Here is a 19,359-nt window from a genome sequence, read left to right on the forward strand (position 1 = left end):
GAAAGAGTTGCCAAAACTTGCTGTTTAATATTTCTTTTTTTAAAAACTGTTCCAGTTACCTTTAATTTAGCTCCCACAAGATATCTGACTACTTATCATTATTGTGGATTCCAAATCCGAATTTCAGATGAGAAATGTGTGTTGTAGAAATATGAGAGAACACACGTTTATGTAAGGGTGATTTGAGTTCTTGCTTTGATGGATGTTTTTGCGATCCCCCCCCCCCCCCGATTGTAGTGATTTCAGTGTTCTGAGCTTCCCAAAGGACAATTAGTTGTCATTTCAGATGTTAAATCATTATAGTTTAGTGAAAGGCCCCCATGTTAAGGCACCTTATGAAAGAGACGCAAGGGCTGTGACTCAAAGGTTCTCACGTTCCTCACTGGGCTGCAAATAAGTAGCACCGCCATTGCACAGAAGGCCCACCTCTGCTCTTCCCTCTCAGCGTGCTGACCGTGTGGAGGAGGAAGGGACTGCCTGCCCTATTGGACGAGAGATTTAACAGCAGACCATTTTGACGCCTTTATTCCAAACATATCTCCTTTACCGTTTGCCTGATCCTCTTTAAAAGCCATTCAAGTTGGTGGCTGTCGCTGCCTCCTGCGCGAGAGTATTCCAAAGTTTAACTGTGCGCTGCATGAAGGCATTTTACTAAATGTGAAGCTAAATGAAGGCCTTTCCCGCTCCCCTTTTGTTCAGCAACCGTTTGCATATACAGAATTATAGTCAGAAAGGGGAATCGGGAAACAGAAGCTTATTTCCTAACGCAGTTCAGGTGTAAGTGCATTATGTTTCCATCACTCGTATTCTGCAATTGGAGTTCATCAATTCCTATGGAAGGACTGCATTTCCCTTTTCATGGGAAGAATGTTGAATATTCTAAGCTTTCTGTTTCTTCCTCTGATTCCTCCTACCTTTTTTTCCTTTAAGTCAGATGTGGGGAACCTGAGGCCCTCCAAAAGATGCTGAACACCAGTTTTCATGATCCTTGACCATGGGCCATGCAAGGTGGGGCTGGTGGAAGTTTGAGGACAAAAACACTTGGGAGGCCACAGGTTTCCTGTCCTTGGTTTAAATTCTGAAGATTCATGGAAGAAAATGCCTTAATGCAGTTATGAAATTTATGTTCCATAATAGATGGGATTTGGCTTTGTTTGGAGGTTTAGTTTTCTCCCATGCATGGGTTTCTGGTCTATGTCCATTGTGTCTGATATTCAAAGGATTCTGTAGCTTTGTTTTCTTCAGTGTTTAATTGTATTCAGTTATTCTAACTGCCAAGATACATGGATATCTTTATCTAGCTATAGATATGGTTATACCTGCACACATTATTATTTTGTAATAATAATAATAAAACTAGCCTCGCACCATGCTATGGAAATACTAGTGCTGGGTATGGTTCCAGGTAGTAATTTACACATCTTTGTTAAAGCTTTTTCATTCAGGAAACTGGTTAATTTCAAACATATTGCATTGGCCACCTTACAGCACAGAGTGAAGACTTGCATCAACAGGATAATACTCAAGAACAGTACCAGCACTGACCATGAGTTGTATACTGAAATTGTACATCACAACGCAGTAAATACAAGGATGAAGTGCGGGCCTCGGACACTTTGAACCTGACTTGTACAAATCATGTTACAAACTGTTGATCTTTTGATGAGAAATACCATTTCAACATCCATGTATTGTAGTTACAGTGCCTTGTATTCTGGATCAAGAAGTCCATCAGTGCACAGCTTAACAAAAAATTAAATTGCTAAATGTTGGGGGGGGGGGGAATCAAAACATTATTTTGCAGCCCTCTCTAATAAAGCTGTGACTTGATGAGTCACCAAAATGAAATAAAAAATTCAAATAAAATTGTGTTTCAGTTGTTTCCCAATAACAAACATGTACAACATCTGTTCAGTACGTAGGGATATAATTTCTGTACTTTTATGCAGATCTTAATTTAACAGTGTACACGTCGCTGTTACGTATCAAACTCAAGCTCTTTACAGATAGATACTGCTGACTCCTAGTGGCAGTTGTTTGAGAAGTCAGGGAACAATTTATATAAAGTTATCAAACGATAAATTATAAAGGAATCTGGTTTTAAAAAAATAAAAACCACATTTATTTTACTAACCTATTATTTGAACATATATATTTTAAAATTTTGTATTTTAATGTAGCATTGAAGTAGGTTTGGAGAATAGTGCCCTAAAAGGCAACAGGTGCGTCTTTTAAATAAATACATTTGCAAGTTACACAGCTATCGAAAAGGGGGGGAGAATTAAAGGCAGAGAAATCACCCAGTCCAAAGCCCAGGTGAGCTTGTGGCAACAGAGCAGAAGGTAGGTCCACATTTTTTCTTTTTTCCCTTCCATCAGCTTTGTGGTTTCCGTGTTGTTGTTTACAGTTTTTGTATTGCTCCCAATGGATGGGAAACGAAGTAAACGTGTCCCAGGGCCCCTCTCTTCTGGGGGTGTGCTTGGGAGAAGGAAGGAGCTTTGGAAGGAGCAGATTAAAAGCCTTCCCTTACCCACTCCAGTAATGCGTTCATTTTGCCCTCTCCATTGTCAGAGTACTAGTGATAGTGGAGGGACAGTTGCAAGAGCTGGAGGAGATCTCTGGGGCTTGGCTTCTGCTCAACTCAGGGCTTTCCATCCACAGAGGGAGAAATCCACAGTGTCCTATGGCCCCTTGGGATGCTGTCCCAGAGACTAATAAGTTTGCAATTTAACTCTAATTGGTTTCAGTGGTAAGGTCCCAGCATGTGATTTAAGAATCTCCTATTTAAATAAGTAGATGTGACATATTTAGAGCAAAATGCAGTTGGGAGCCTACTGATTTGGGTATATTTTTTAAGAGAACAAGCTGTGCATAGGAGTGTGTGTGTGTGTGTGTGTGTGTGTGTGAGACATTTCCTGTTTTATGTTGTGAAAGAGAAGGGATGAAAGTCTCATTTAATTTTTGTCTCCATTGTAGTACGTAAGTTGGTATGCAGTAGGAAGGCCATTTTGTTTGTGGAAATATAATTTTCCAGAAGGTTGCCTAGGAGCATCATGGTGGATGGATTTTTCAGTTGGAAATGGGGAATACTCAGTGGGATCTAGGTACTGCTTAGGGTAATTATGCAAGGGGCTTGTAATACTCTAGCCCAATGTTTGATACTTTACTTTGAAGGGAGTTTCAAAACTAGCTTGCTATAGAGCATGGGTGCATAGCAAACTGATTTTGAAGCAGCTTGAGAGTCTATGGTTCAAAGCAAAATAGCCTTTAAAAACTTCTGAGCTGGGTCATTGTTTGTCAGATACAGAATGCAGAGAAGGTGGCTTGGCTTAGGTAAGAATGTGTATGTTTATAACACTCCACATGCCCACTTCCTCAGGATCAGATCCATTAATCCAGTATTCAGATATCATAACAAATGGCTTATATTTCAGATGCCATGCTTTCTTTAGGTTTGAAATGCTAGGAACATTTTCCCCAACCTATGTGAGCATTTGTTGTTCAGTCGTTTAGTTGTGTCCGACTCTTCATGACCCCGTGGACCAGAGCACGCCAGGCACTCCTGTCTTCCACTGCCTCCCACAGTTTGATCAAACTCATGCTGGTCCATGGACAAAGACAACAGTGCATTTGATACCTTGCCCCTTTTCAATGGAGGGGGGAACATAGAAAAGAGGGGGATCTTCTTCTGGTGGTGAGCAGAACATGTTGCTTTTTCCTAAAGATTAAGAAAGAGTGGATGAAAAAAAACTAATGAGATTCTTAGTGGCGACCCTTCTGGTCATTTTGATTTGTTTATTTCATTTATTCTATCCTGCCTTTCTTCCAAGAAGCTCAAGGTGGTATACATTTTCTCTCCTCTCCACAGGCCCCCCTTCACAAATATTGTGAGGTTGCTTAGGCTGATAATAATAATAATAATAATAATAATAATAATAATAATAATAATAAATTTTATTTATATCCCGCCCTCCCCAGCCGAAGCTGGGCTCAGGGCGGCTAACAACAATCAAATAATCCAACATTTTTTAAAACATTTCATTATAAAAATGAATTACAAATTAAACCAGGGGTGGTAGTTGTTGTTTTGTTTTGTTTTGCTTTGTTTTTGTTGTTTTGACTAGGACATTATACGTAGTATCACTTATATTTTATAATATAGAATCATAATAAACACTAATGGAATATTAGTTTAAATTTAAACAATAAGTCAAATGTGTACATAGCGTGTATTTGAACATGCAGTTCCTTTTCCACTGAACAGTTACACTTATAGCAAACTGCTTCAAGGAGCACATAACCCTATCTGGAACAGCACATTTGCATATATCTGTAATGTTGGGATATGCTTATGCTGCAAAGTCTGTTTCTTTCTGCTTGTGTGTATTTTATAGGTGTGCATAGCCAGGAGTCAGCAAACTTTTTCAGCAGGGCTGATCCCTCCGACCTTGTGGGGGATCACACTATATTTTGGGGGGGGGGGGATGAATGAATTCCTATGCCCCACAAATAACCCAGAGATGCATATTAGATAAAAGCACATTCTACTCATGTAAAAACACCAGGCAGGCCCCACAAATAACCCAGAGGTGCATTTTAAATAAAAGGACCCATTCTACTCATGTAAAAACATGCTGATTCCCAGACTGTCCGCGAGCCGGACTTAGAAGGCGATTGGGTCGGCTCTTGCCCCCGGGCCTTAGTTTGCCTACCCATGAAATAGTCTATATTTATTTGCATGTATAAGCACATTTGCTCTCCTGGATCTCACACATTAGACTAGCAGGAGCAGAAACAATGTTCCAGAATTGTGATTCCCAAACAAGAACTACAGTACTACAGTACATAATCTTACATATAATCAAACTAACCCTATGCAGATTTAGATGTGCCCAAGCCTCCTGAAATTAAATGCCTGTATAGAATCAGGCAAAAGCACTCAACTTTTAATAAAAACAACAAAATGAATTGTAGCTAATGCTAGAAGCAATAGCTAAAGAGGCCACAATCCATTAGTGAGAATTTGACTGACAATGGGGCAGATGAGTCCCATCGCTACAGCAATTTGTTCCATCAAAGTACAAATTGTAGGGGAAAGTGGAAGAAAGTCTATGAAGTGCCATCCTTGTCCTTTCCAGGAACTACTGGTCTGAGCATTTCAAAACACACCTGAAAACATGCTGGGCTATTTTTATTCTGCTCTAATTATACAAGGAGATTGGACTGGAACCCATTACACTGTAATTTACAATGAGTTCCCCTCACTTATCCCATTCATGAACAAAATTAATCTGAGCTGTAAGCCTGACAGTTTGTTGGTGTTCTGGGTAGCCAATGAACCTGCCTTGCAAGTTTACAATGCTTCCAGTTACCTGAGAAGGAATTGGCAGCACACCAAACCACAGGGAATGTAGCAGCACCAGCTGCTCCCCCAGCAGCCATGCCAGTTGTTTGTTTATTTGCTACACTGATATCCTGTCTTTCCTCCAGAGAGCTCGAGGCTGCATACACGGTTCTCCCTCATTCCATTGTATCCTCAAAAAACCAAACAAACGAAAACCACCACAGTGAGGTAGGATAGATGAGACGCAGCAGCTCAGGGAAGGATGCACCATGGGAGAATACCTTCCCACAGCTGTATATGGACAAAAAGAGCTGCACAACCAACCCTGCTGCTTTGAAACATGTTCTGCTTGCAGGAGAACCCACGTGCAAAGCCTGACTATGATTTCCCACTAAGAAAAGGCTGGGAGGTGCTAGAGCACAGGGACTACTGCATGGACTGATGGCCTGGTTCTCATATCCCCCAGGTTGGCTTTTAAGCATCATTCTAGCTACTCGCCTTGATGCCTGTGTCCTGCTCCCACTACCAGAGGTGATAGGCCTCTAAATACGAATTGCTAGGAATTACAACTGGGCAGAATGCTGCTGGGCGTGGTCATCTGGTTGGCTGCTGGAAGAGCAGGAAGCTGGATTAGATGGGCCTTTGGCCTGGTGTAGCAGGGGGGTTCTTATGTTCTTATATAGTTTCTGTCCTATGTTTCCTGCACAGAAGGAAGTTAGACAAGATGATCCTCAAGGTCCCTTCCAACTCTGTGTTTCTATGATTCTGCGATTCTATCCAGTCACACCTTTCCTTTCCGATTTGCCTGAACCTGCTGATCGTTGCCCAAACAAACATTGCTGCCCACAGTCCCCTTCCACCTCATGCCATCTGACTACATCATTCTGCACAGGAGTAGTAACAGATTTGTGAAATTTGTCAAGAGCCTTCCCCCCTACCCTTTTATTTGTGGGGTGTGTTGGCCTTGCAGCCTCTTGGCAATCCATCAGCAGGGTCTCTGGCTATAGCACATCCAAAATACTCCATCCCTGGAGAGTTAGAGCAGATCCTAAAGCCTTCCAGACCATGCAACTGAAGCATTGGGTTGCACTATAATTCACTTGTCATATTAAATCATCTTAAACCATCTGCTGAGAAGTCACTGGTCACATAGCTGTTGATTTAGACAATTCAAAAGCACTTTAACCAATTTTCATCCAGCAGTGCCGTTTATAAATTATTTACTCAACTGGTTAAAAGCATAACAGAAATCCGCTAATCATTTGCTATCATTGATTTTAAAAGAGGCCAACATAATCACATTATGGAAGCTCATGTTTCTGCTTGGAAAGGTGGTGGTGCTGACTATGGCCTTCCCTTCTCTTCCGCTAGCCCTGTTTACACTGTTCATTAGTAACTTTCATGTTAAAATCCAATTTGCTTAATGTGTCTATTTATTGAATTAGTTTAGTTTTTCTAAGTGAAACAAAATGGCTTTGAATATGAGCCTGCTTTAACAGGGAGTAATTACTTCTATCCACTGAAACAGAAACATCTGAAGCAGAAATGGTTGGCTTGGGAAGCATTCGTTGCAGCCCCGTCTCCTGCTGACCAGCCTCAAGGGTTTCACTTCTGAAATCTGAAATTTCTTATTTTCCCTGGAGGGAAAAGGAAGACTCTGCAAGGGAAAGAAAAGAATGGAGGAGCAAGATGTGCAAACCCACCACTGAGGTAGATGCAAGCAAGTCTCCAAACCATGATTCATTTCTTCCCAGTTCCAAACCACATTTGAAAATTAAACACATTGGGTAATGGATTCCCCAACCCCCACCCCTTAAAAATTCTCCTCAGCCTCAAGGCTTTATATAAAATAAATTGGATGCAAGAACATTCTCCACCATCTCCTTAAATCTTGCCATCTGTGCAAGCTAAAAATAAAGTAGCAGCTTAAAGAGGGGCTTTATAAAATGCAGCACAGAAATGCCTTAAGATTGGCTGGACTCTCTCAAGAAAAAAAAATTATGCTAGGTTACTCCCAGTGTTGAGCACCACAGCCAAGATTGCGCTCTGTTTTTCTTCGCAGGCTATTGAAACCTTCAGGATTTTATTCTGTTGATCTGTAAAGGAGGGTGGGTCAGAGTTAGTGGCTGTACTGGAAGAACACAAACAGCAGAGGGAGTTGTATTCACTCTTAACACAGAATGTAACAAAAACCTTTCCCCCAGGGAGTCTTTATTTTATTGGCAGTGCTAGCAAATAAAAGCAAGTTTGTGTTGAAACAGTTAAAAATTCCAGGGTCTTTACTAGTGAAGCCACATTTTTCGGATCTCAGCCTGCTACAATATGAGGTTTATGTCTTCATAGCACTTTCTTCTATCAGCTAGGTTTTACAGGGTCTGGCTGTTTTCACTGACTATCCTTTCAAGTTTCAGGCTTCTGCAATCTTCAGAAGATACTATGTGTTTGTACATTTTAAAGGTAAGAAGAGGAACCTGTTAATTGTAAAGATGCCTATCCTCAGAAATACCACCATCATGTCCCAGGAGATCATAATTACAGCTGTTCCTTTTCTACAGCAAACTGACTAGCTGGAATGCTGGCTAGGGCAAAAGTAACTGCTTAGGGGCCCATCCTGTTTGTTGCAAAAACTGCCCTTAGCCATGGCTGCTTTGCAGCAGAGAGCAGGAGCCAGAGCTTGAAAAGGTGACTTTGCATGTTAAATGTGTCGTTCTTGGCTTTAAAAAGCTTCCTATCCAGGCAGAACTATGACAGACGCAACAAGGGAGCATTGTATGTAATGGGTTTATTCTGCACAGCAGCTGCCGCCAACTATCAGTAATATACCACAGACTTTCAAAAAATAGAGCAAGCTTTTTCAATACAATAATCAGAGGACACAAACACAATCATGTTGTTGGTGGGTGATTCACATTGATTAAGCTGTCTGTAAGCTACCCCGCTGGTTTCCAAATTATGTATTTTCTCTCTTTCCCCCCCTGCTATCATTAAATCTGACAGAGATGAGAAATTCTCCCAAATAGGCAAAATGGACCCCAGGTTTTTCACAGAAGCAACATAGGAAGCTTCATCAGGTGGAATGAAATGTATTTACAGCTATACTGCCTTCATCCACCCCACACAAAAAAAGTATACCTTTAAAATATATTTACACAGGGGGTCTTGAAAATGACTTGACTTTACGCCAAGCACAAATCCTCCATATATACCAGTTGTGAACCATTTCATAAATTACATAACATGAATGCGTGTGTGTGTGTCCTAGTCGTATCATCAAGTCCGTCAATCCTAGCCCCCTGACAAGTGTACCAGAGTTATAGACTGGAGGGGGTATCACACCAACTGGTCAGTTTGTTCAGCCCTTGAGGGCTCTAGGGCCTGCTTCTCCATTTAGGTAAGGTAAAGGACGGTCAAGTCTGGTCAAAGGCGACCATGGGGTTGTGACGCTCATCTCGCTTTCAGGCCAAGGGAGCTGGCGTTTGTCCACAGACAGCTTTCTGGGTCATGTGGCCAGCATGACTAAACTGCTTCTAGTGTAATGGAATACTGTGCTGGAAACCAGAGCACATGGAAATGCTGTTTACCTTCCCGCTGCAGCGGTACCTACTTATCTACTTAAACTGGTGTGCTTTTGAACTGCTAGGTTAGCAGAAGCTGGGACAGAGCAATGGGAGCTCACTCCGTCGCGTGGATTCGAACTGCCGACATGCCAATCAGCAAAACCAAGAGGCTCAGTGATTTAGACCAGTCCCCTTCACTTTCCCCATGTCTACACCAAGGCCTCTTGCCATCTTAAAAAGCTCTGCTGGCTAACACTGAGCCCACTATGATGTATTAGCTACATATTTTGCAGAGAAAGCAGTTCATATCCAGGCCAATTTAGTTGCCCTAGTGAATACAGAGCTAGAGATGGGTGGAATTAGCACATTGATTATGTTGTACCCAAAGATGCAGACAATGTGCTCAAAGGTATAAGGTCTACTGTGTGCTCCTTTGACTTTAGAGTCCTTCCTGGATGGTGAAATCTGCTAGAATTGGGCTGTCCATGTGGCTTACCAATGGTTGTGGATGCCTCATTGAGAGCTGGAGTGACCAAGGCTTTCTCACATACTCTGAGATAGTTTTGTGTGTTTTTTAAAACTAGCTCAGTATGTGAGAAAACCTTTAAAACACACACACAAACAGGCTCTGCAGATGGTTCCAAAATTTTATTTGAATATTTAATTTACAAAAAAGGAAAAAAGGAATAATGTACCCTATGAGGTGTCCTATGCAAAACTTGGTAAGATTAACTGCATATAAAATCCGGCCCAACCCAATGTAATACTATTAATGCAATCAGGAGACAAATAGAAACCAGTGGGAAAGGAAACATCAGGTAAAAGTGACATTCTTCTTTAAGATTGTCCCAACTAGTTAATTCCACCACCACCACCCCACGATCCCACCCCCAAGGCCGCCTTCCTAGATACACTGTACACTGCCATTTTACATAAATATTGTTTTAATATTCCACTGGGCTTACTTACGAGACTTTTTCACTTTTTCTTGCTCAATCAGTTCCTCCCTGAATTCCTCCAGTCAAGTAGAAATGGACAGGACACACACACTGAACACGTCTTTGGTAGGGATGCTCATGTGATCAAAATTAGTGACTAACCCAATATTTGACTTGTCCCATTGAAGTAGTAGCAAGAACTTCAGCTTAACATTTGGCAAGAGGCAGACACACTTTTACTGATTTGTGTTACTGGCAGTTTCAGCTGAACTTATAAAAAAAAGGTGGTAGTTTTCTACACATTGCTTAGTAGAGATTATCTGCAAGGTTTTAAGCTCCTCTTATTAACATTCCTTGAGTGAAAAATGGTTGCATAACCAGCTTACCACACAGCCAGCCTTCTCCCACTTCCAAATCATAAAAATCCAGTATGTATGTATATACCTATTGCCTCATTTTAACCTTCAAGGCAGCCGTGTTATGAACTGCATGCAACAGATGGGTGTTATTTGCAAGACAATGACAACGGTCACTTCTTGGCAAGTCTCTAAGGACCAAAAAATCTCACAGTGTTCTGGGCACAGGGAGAAGAAGCAAAACAGGGTTTTCTTTTGCCAATATATTGGGAGGCTTCCACTGGAGGAGAACACAAGACAACAAATGCTTATGGCAATGGCATCAACCCTCTCGTGGACTGAATGAATGGTGGCTGCACAAGGGAACTTTCCACTGGATTGCAGTCCTCAAGAAAATATTTTTTTAAATGTATCTGCACTGGATCCTTCCTATTATCAATATAAAAAGGTTTTTCCTATGGAGCAATTGCCATCAACTGCAACTCTTCTCAGCTCCTCCTGCTATGTTCCCTATATATGGAAATATGATATATAAGCTTGCACGGCTGAGCTCTGGGAAGCTGACAATGAGTAGCTGAGAGTACGGTCAGAGTACTAGAGCAGCTGGACATAATTACTTGGGAATTCAGCACACAAACAGCTACAAAATGAGACATGCAGTTGCCATCAGAAAGAGCTAAAAATGCCTTGGAAATTGTCGGGAACACCATCACCAATTTGGCCAAAAGGAAAAGCCCCCATTTTCAAACCGCATTAAAAACCTATGACAACAGGCTGAAGTGGGGAACGCGAGAGTTACAATATATTAAGCGATTTCTGAGCCCATAAACATTTGTAAAAGCATCGGCAAAATATCTTAAATATAAAAGGAATATGTATAGACCCCCTCCATCCTCCGGAAGAAAAAGAACATGATTTGTAGTGTAATAAATCAGACGAATGATCACGGTATTAAGGCATAAATGGTAGGACATTATTTCCTATTGCCTCAGCTCGACATAATTAGCTGGGAAGAGCCCGTATCGGCCTTTGCACACTCCCCTCCACCAGCCATCATCGATCATTTCAATGTTTGTGATGATGTCGTCAGGATCAAAGGAAATTTCATCATCCCCAGCTGTGGAAAGAGCAGAAGCAACTCTCCAGTTAGTATCTCATACAGATATAAAAGGGGGTGGGGTGGGGGAACGGGTAAGGTACTAAATAATAGTATTTGCAATTAGTTAATCTGTGTTCAAGCAGGGTTCTCATTGATGGTTATAAAGAGGGAAAGGGTCTTTGGTGTTGCAGGGTATGGGTTACACCCAAGACATGGGAACACAACTCTAGATTGCACCCGAGATTCCAAACTTCCATATGAAATACCTTAATTCTATGAGAAACGTGCGATTCTTTTGCCTAGGTGGTACACGAGAACAAGATCGAAATCATTGAAGATTGTTCGTGGCATGTGTGTGCCAGATCATGCCATCACCAAGGACTACTTCCAGATAGGATACTTGTTTTTTAATGGTCAGGCATGATGAATAAGTGTGTTTGACATTCACATGAGAACTCTGCCAGGCCCTTTGCTGATTTGCTGTGGCACTGGGGTCTTTGTCTTCCAGATCACCTAGCATGGCAATCCTGCAGTGGAATGCTTACCAAAAGGGAAATCCCTTTGAAGCAGATTGCAAAAGGGAGACTGTTTGGCCAGGATTCTCAGAGGAATATACTCAGCATACTCAGTATGGTGAGTGACACAAACCTTGCAGAAGAAAGGGTAATCCAAATCCCAAGAGCAAAACAAAAATGCTTACGTAAAATCTTTCATAAAACTGGGAGAGTTACCAGTTATTTTTATCATCTACTCACTCCTGCCATAGATGTGGAAATATATTTTTGAACCTAGAGGTGGAACTAATAACTCTTTCCCCAGAAGACAATGTGGATTCTGCTTTGGAACGCTATGTGGCCAACTATTTGGTGTAACGAATTACCACAAACTGAAATTCAGTGGTCTCAATCAGAGTAAGTGATTTAAGCAGAAAATACTTCTCTGCCATATAGCAAAGCTGTGAGATGTAGCCTCATTCCTACCTTCTTGGCTTCTGAGATACCGTCAGGTGTTGCCCACACACTATTATTATTATTATTATTATTATTATTATTATTATTATTATTATTATTATTATTATTACCCCACCCATCTGGCTAGGCTTCCCCAGCCACTCTGGGTGGCTTCCAACAAAATATTAAAATACAGTAATCAATCAAACATTAAAAGCTTCCCTAAACAGGGCTGCCTTCAGATGTCTTCTAAAAGTCTGGTAGTAGTTGTTCTCTTTGACATCTGATGGGAGGGCGTTCCACAGGATGGGTGCCACTACCAAGAAGGCCCTCTGCCTGGTTCCCTGTAACTTGGCTTCTCGCAGTGAGGGAACCGCCAGAAGGCCCTCGGCGCTGGACCTCAGTGTCCAGGTAGAAAGATGGGGGTGGAGACGCTCCTTCAGATATACTGGACCAAGGCCATTTAGGGCTTTAAATGTCAGCACCAACACTTTGAATTGTGCTTGGAAACATACTGGGAGCCAATGTAGGTATTTCAAGACTGGTGTTATGTGGTCTCAGCGGCCGCTCCCAGTCACCAGTCTAGCTGCCGCATTCTGGATTAGTTGTAGTTTCTGGGTCATCTTCAAAGGTAGCCCCACATAGAGCACATTGCAGTAGTCCAAGCGAGAGATAACCAGAGCATGCACCACTCTGACGAGACAGTCTGCGGGCAGGTAGGGTCTCAGCCTGCGTACCAAATGGAGCTAGTAGACAGCTGCTCTGGATACAGAATTGACCTGCACCTCCATGGACAGCTGCGAGTCCAAAATGACTCCCAGGCTGCGCACCTGGTCCTTCAGGGGCACAGTTACCCCATTCAGGACCAGGGAGTCCTCCACACCCACCCGCCTCCTGTCCCCCAGAAACATTACTTCCCTCTTGTGAGGATTAGAAACTTAGTCAATATTCTCACCTACTGAATTTCGCACCCACCATTCCTGTGCTTGTGTGCTGTGTTCAGAAAACTGCAAAATTTATGACACAGCTCTGAAAACGTTCTGCATTATATGAGATAGCGCAGTCATACCTTGGGTTAAATGTGCTTCAGGTTGAGCATTTTCAAGTTACGCTCCGCGGTGACCTGGAAGTAACGGAGCGCATTTCTTCCTGGTTTCGCCGCTCACGCATACACAGACGCTCAAAATGACGTCACGCACATGCACGGAACGACCTGCGCACGTGCAGACGTGTCTTACGTTCTACTCAGGATGCGAATGAGGCTCCGTAACGGATCCCATTCACAGCCAGAGGTACCACTGTATATGCTCAATATATCTCCATGCAATATATATATTTTTAAAAAAACCAGAACTGCAGAACTAAGGATATGTATTGCTTACCAGCCTGGTAATCATATAAGGCTATCGCTGTTATTCCAAGGTCGTTTTCATATTCGTAAGTACTTTCATCTAAAGGGAAAGGGACACATTACTATTATGCATGACACAATAAATGGATATATGAATTTCTTAAACTCATGCACTAACATGTAGTCTGACACTTACAAGTTGGTCTCTCCCATATTCAGTTGCATCACCCAACATAGGTTCTAATCACCATTTAAGATCATTTTTATTGCATGAAGCCAAGACCTAGTAGGCTGCGGTTGCAATCCTAGACATGCTTACTGGAGAATAAATCCCACCGAGAGGGACTTACTTTCAGATGCCTAGAATCATTAGATATCCCTGGCCCAGCAAATGCCTTATATGTAACACCGTTAGCACCTTACAAGTCAAGCTAATATGCCTTTTCCCCAGCTTTGTTTTTCAGAAAGCACAGGCCCCAAATATTTATAGGTTTGTATCTGATGCTACTCTAAGGAGCTCAATACAGCACAGAGAGGCTTCCCAGGTAAATCTGCTGCCCAGCATTAGCTAGACACAGCCCTGCATAGCTTTAGAAAAAGAAGGAACCGTCTACTCAAAAGTATTACCTCCCAGCTCCTGTCACTTATTGAGTGTTTTCTAGCCTGAACATCTCAAACTACCAGATCTGAGAACAGTCTACCGTTGCCTAAAGCCATGACCCAAGAGCTCTCTCCTAGGTCAAAAGACAAGCTGACGAACCTGCTTGATACTGGTTTCCTGCCCCAGCCACTTCATACACCGTCTCAGATTCATACTCCGGCTTCCGCTGACTGACTGCTTCTTGGTAGTCAGATTCTTCAACTTTGTTGTTGGTTTCGGGCTCGTGTGCGGCTGAGTAATTTGCATTTGAATTCTTGTAGCCGGACTCAAAGGAAACGGCATCCTAGAGGGAAGGAGAGGCAGCCAGAATATAACAGGCAGAGAGAACTTCAAGTACATTGTTGTTACAGAAATGCAGTTGTTACTGCTTCCTTTAGGAGGAGGAAACCTCAACTCTGGAGGAAGGGTGGTGGGGAATGCAGGGAGTCTTAAGGCCTTCTCCAATCCACAGCCTGGACTGGCATGTGTTCTTGAACTGCTGCTTGCCTGCACATAGGGTGGAGAGGAAAGTGCACACAGAGTGTGTGCACATGTGTACACAAGCACACACAGAGAAACCTCTTTTTTTGCATATATGCTACACTACAAAAGTGGAAGTTACATTCATAGCTCCATCTGTTTTGCCTCTGCCCCCCCACACACAGCTGGCACGAGGCTCTCATAATGTCCCTGTTGGGCTAATAAAAGTGCCCCACCCCTGGTACACAGGACACAGTGCACACCATATCCACATGAATGCATATATGGCTAAAGTGTGCAGGGGAAGGACACCTCTGTGCCAGCCCCCCGCACCCCCAAATGCTCATCTGCTCCACCTGACACAGAAGCCCCCTTTAGACCTTCCTAAGTGCTTTCAGCTGAACATGCTTAGAAGCCTCCCCAGGAGCAGGAACAAGTCCTTATCAGAGTTTTCAAAAATGAGGAGCACATGAAGACAGCCCATAGACTGCTTGCATTTTGGAGACTGCTGCAAGCTGACATTTTGCAAGTGCCCTTCCTGTGAAGATACACAGCAAGTGCCTTATGAGAGTCCGACAGATCAATTCCTTGGCAAAGTAATTTGGCAGACTCGAGGAGAAGCTGGGATGGTGCACTGCAACAGCCGCATCACAGTCATTGTGGGAATACAATTGCACAGCATATTTGTTCATTATACAGCTGAAAGTCTGCTCTTCACTACCCCGTGATAATTCATTCAAGCGTTGTCTCATTTCTCCCCATGATCTCTCCCTTGTCGAATGTTCCAAATTTAGCATAGCAAATGTGATTAAATTTATTACAGTGTTATTGTCCTGAGTGGTATAAGGCAGCTTCTGGTGATGCCCCTGTTGGAGTACTTGTAAATATAGCCCAACATTGTCTCCTCTCACAAGCAGAGGAGGCACAGACCTCTTTCACAGCACTTCCTACCTGACAGGTAGATGCCAGTGATTGTACCTGGGAGCTTCAGCATGCAAAGCATTTGCCCTTCAGCTAGGGTTCTGGTTTTTTCCTGTTTGGCTACATGACTATAGCTAGCAAACTAACCTCATAGACTGGACTTGATGGCAATTTTTCTTCCACAGGCTGCAGTGTGGGAGCAGGAACAGGAGCAGGAGCCGGAGATGGAGGTGGAGTTTGTTTCTTGGCTTTGGCCTGTTCCTTTAAAAGAAAGAGAGAGAAAACAAGAGTGGGTGGGAGGGAGAAGAGATATGGATCAAAGCAAGATCTGTAGCACAGACATGACACAACAAGAAGAGCAGGAAGTTTGTGACCTGCACTTAACACGCAACACCACCACTAACTTGCCCCTCTATGAAAAAGTGAGAATTTGTAAGGAAGGTAACTTATTTTCTGCAGCAGTTTCACTTATGGAGTCACACTGCAGGAGGCTAAAACAGAAAGCAGGCACAGTGAGGAGAATACTTAACAGTAAGACTATGATGAGGTCGTCCTTTAAATCCTCCACAAGGAGCTACCCTGCAGTTACAGCTACAAGGAGCATGTAAGTCAGTGTGACCACACTGAGAGCTTGCAACTCAACATAGTCAGTGGCAAGCTGCATGAATATGGCAACCAAGTTACCCCACTCATGGGCTGACTCTTATGCCATCACTGCTGCCCCATGAAGCAGCACTGTGGCAGTGTGAATGGGCTGGCAAGTATTTTATTTCCTTCACAGGATGCACTTGTAAGGAGAATTCCACACCATAAGGCAAGACGCCTGTATTGTCTGTTAAGTTCTTCCTTCACCTGTTTTGTTGCTTTCTATGTATCCTTAAAGCATGGGGGGCTGGTTCCCTTGCGTTAATTCACCAAGCAGGCTTCAAGATCCTTTTTTAGAAATGGCCTCGGAACATAAAGGCACCGCATTTTCCAATGCACCAAACATCACCTTTCTGACAAGCTGGTTGGACTTAAGGGTAAAGGACAGGGAGATGAAAGATGGCCTAAATGTGAACTGCCAGGTGGAGCACTGTCAGAGGCAGCAGCTGCCACCAAGACAGTGGGAGTCAGAAAGGGGTTTTTGCAGCCTCCTGTTCCCGAGACTCCCAGAAACAATGATGCCAATGAACAGCAACTGGTGTGAGGTGGAGCAACACAGGTGACACAGGTCACCATTTCTGGAGCAACAAGTGTGCAGCACCCCTATGACAACTGCCAATGGGGTGGAGGAATTCCATAGTCAGAGTTAGGGAAGAAAGGCACCCCAGGATAGGAGATCATATAATGCTTCTGGGTGAAAGCTGAAAGAGTCACAGAAGGAAGAGCAGCCCCTTTGTCCCTAGATAAGCAAGGTACGTACAGCGAGTACACTTGTGGTCACCTGCTTATTGTAAACAATTGTGGAAACAGCAATAGTTAAATCTGCTATATCCTACACATTTCACTTTATTTATCCATATTTCCACATTGCTGCTGCTACTGAGGGAGGGAAGAGGGTATTGTGTGTTTTTGCTTTCTATTGTTAGTGTATTGTATTTGTTGTATTTTTATACTCTTCTATTAGCTGATTATTTCGCTGTATGTATCTTTATTTCTCTACCATGGCTGATTAGTGAAATTGCGGTAGGATTTATTATCCACTGCACTTTTAAGTCTCAGTTGTTTGCTTAAGTCAATATATGTCTGGGCAACAAGACATGGAGGAATGCTGCTTTTACAAGGAGACTATATATATTTTTACACTGGCCAGGTGCTTATACAAAGAGGTAAACTATTTTTAGTTGCAGTTGTACTGATGAATTGTTGCTGCCATGACTTTGTGGTTTAGATGATATATTACTGTGTACAGTTGTTTTATCTACTGGCCGTCAGGCGTCCTGAGTTCCACGTTGAAAGAAGAACAGGATATAAGATTTGTGAATACATAAAATTAGTAGCACTGGGTTATAAGTGATCTGTTCATTGTTCCTGCCATAAACATTTAGGTACTGTGCATTTCCCTAATGGTGAATTACAATACACAAGAGCGATGACTATAACATTGATTACTACATATCTCCCCACCCCCACCCACCCCCCGCAAGTAAGCATTGATGGGAAACAAGTCTGTAAGTCTTCCCTTGTCTAGTTAACCCACTAACAAGACAAGACATACTACAAAGCTGGGAGAGGAACTTATTTTTCATTTGTAGTCCCAGGGCTGTGGTCTGACACACTAAATTGTTACCAGGTGTTGTGAATGCAAGCAGTACAGGACTGCTGCATTTCATTTCATGGAGCCCACATATTTTGTAGGCAGACAGGCAATTTCTTTCTACATCAGTGTCTCAAAGGCAGGAGTCAGAGTGGGTGGCAGTAGGAAGACCCATGCTGGGTGCTGCTGCTAGTAATTGTCTCCAGATTAAGCTGCACAGCACTTTCTAGGACTTAAAGATAGTCCAAAAGAGGTAGGCATTTAGGAGCAATAATCTAGTATCTTTGCTCATTAGAAATAAAAGTAAAAACCACCACTTTGCTTTTTCTTAGATTTAAATGACATCATCAGGGACACAGATCATATGATGAAGAAAGGAATTGGTTGGGAGCAAGGATACAGCCAAGTTACATTTCTTTAACAGAGAACACTCAACAGAGGTTGACGCTTTCCAAGAGATGGGGGGCGGGAGAAAGAAACCCTTCTAGTGTATTTATTCCAGCTGGCTCTACATATTTTACTGAGGAACTGCCTCTGCATTTTGCCAACTACTTAACTCAAACCTTACAGGGTGAGAACATTTTAAAATTGCTCAGCCCCATGCAAACATCCTTCTCTATTGTCTAGTTGTGTGCCCCTGTCATAGGATCAAGCTTTAGGGTCATAAAGGAGGCATGCCCACCATCTTCAGCACCCAATTCTATCCCTGCTACAAAATGCTCGGCAGCTCCAAAATGCTCAGCAATGATTCTATTGCCAGCACCAGAGCAAGGAAATCAGGGGGCTGAATGTCTCTGCTACAAGTAAAGCTAGTGGCCTATAGGATGCTAGAAATACGGAGTTACACCAAGAGGTTTCTTAACAATAAAAGGAGCAATTCAGGCGGAGGTGGAGGGCCTAACAGGGAACACAACATGGCTAGAGGTTTCTGTGTCCAGTCCAGACACAAAGGGATTGGTTGACAACAGCTCACATTTTATCAGCAGAAACTTTCTTTTTATGAGCTTCATCAGTTGAGATGTATACTGCAGTGACAACCAGAAAGCAGGGATCCTAAGAATATCTAAAAATAGCTTCCTTCCCTCCTCATAGTTTTGAATCCATAGTTTGGATTACAGCCTAATTAATGAATCCTGGAACTAGGAAGACTTTAAGCAAACAATAACCAGACCTATTTATAATATGTATCCTAGTTCTGAATCGTAAAAATTGACAGATTTCTAGAAGTTTTAAAGTTAATTATTTTCAAAAAACAAAACCAAACCAATTCTGACTTTTTTCTCAAGGGTGGGGGAGGGTGGAACAAAGAGGCAAAGCAATGAATTTCACTGACTTCCAGCGTCCTCCTGGCTTCCTCTTGCTCTTGCTTGTCCTGTGCCATTCTTTGAGCTCTTTCGACTTCCGCCTTCCTTCTATCCTCCTGCTCTTTATCCTTAGCTAGGTTTTCAAAGTTAGCTCTGATGTTGCTCGTTTTGTTAGTTGCT

At 42.6% G+C, this 19,359-nt stretch overlaps 1 protein-coding gene across 4 annotated transcripts in view; it reads right to left on the bottom strand.

Annotated features, from left to right (window-relative positions):
• Positions 1 to 9,534: 9,534 nt before the first annotated feature.
• Positions 9,535 to 19,359, bottom strand: part of CTTN (cortactin) — a 37,820-nt gene continuing 27,995 nt past the window's right edge. For 3 of the 4 annotated variants that reach the window (XM_083464311.1, XM_083464312.1, XM_083464310.1), the window contains 5 exons: positions 19,209 to 19,357; positions 15,784 to 15,897; positions 14,356 to 14,539; positions 13,627 to 13,695; positions 9,535 to 11,312 (listed from right to left, as the gene is read on the bottom strand). In XM_083464311.1, coding sequence (XP_083320437.1) covers positions 11,176 to 11,312; positions 13,627 to 13,695; positions 14,356 to 14,539; positions 15,784 to 15,897; positions 19,209 to 19,357 — 653 coding nt within the window. In that variant the 3' untranslated portion in view covers positions 9,535 to 11,175. Of the gene's footprint in view, positions 13,329 to 13,543; positions 13,696 to 14,355; positions 14,540 to 15,783; positions 15,898 to 19,208; positions 19,358 to 19,359 lie in introns of all 4 variants that reach the window. The other variant, XM_083464313.1, reaches the window with a different exon arrangement.

The sequence above is a fragment of the Podarcis liolepis genome, assembly GCF_965112155.1.
Source record: "Podarcis liolepis genome assembly, chromosome: 1".
Classification (NCBI taxonomy): domain Eukaryota; kingdom Metazoa; phylum Chordata; class Lepidosauria; order Squamata; family Lacertidae; genus Podarcis; species Podarcis liolepis.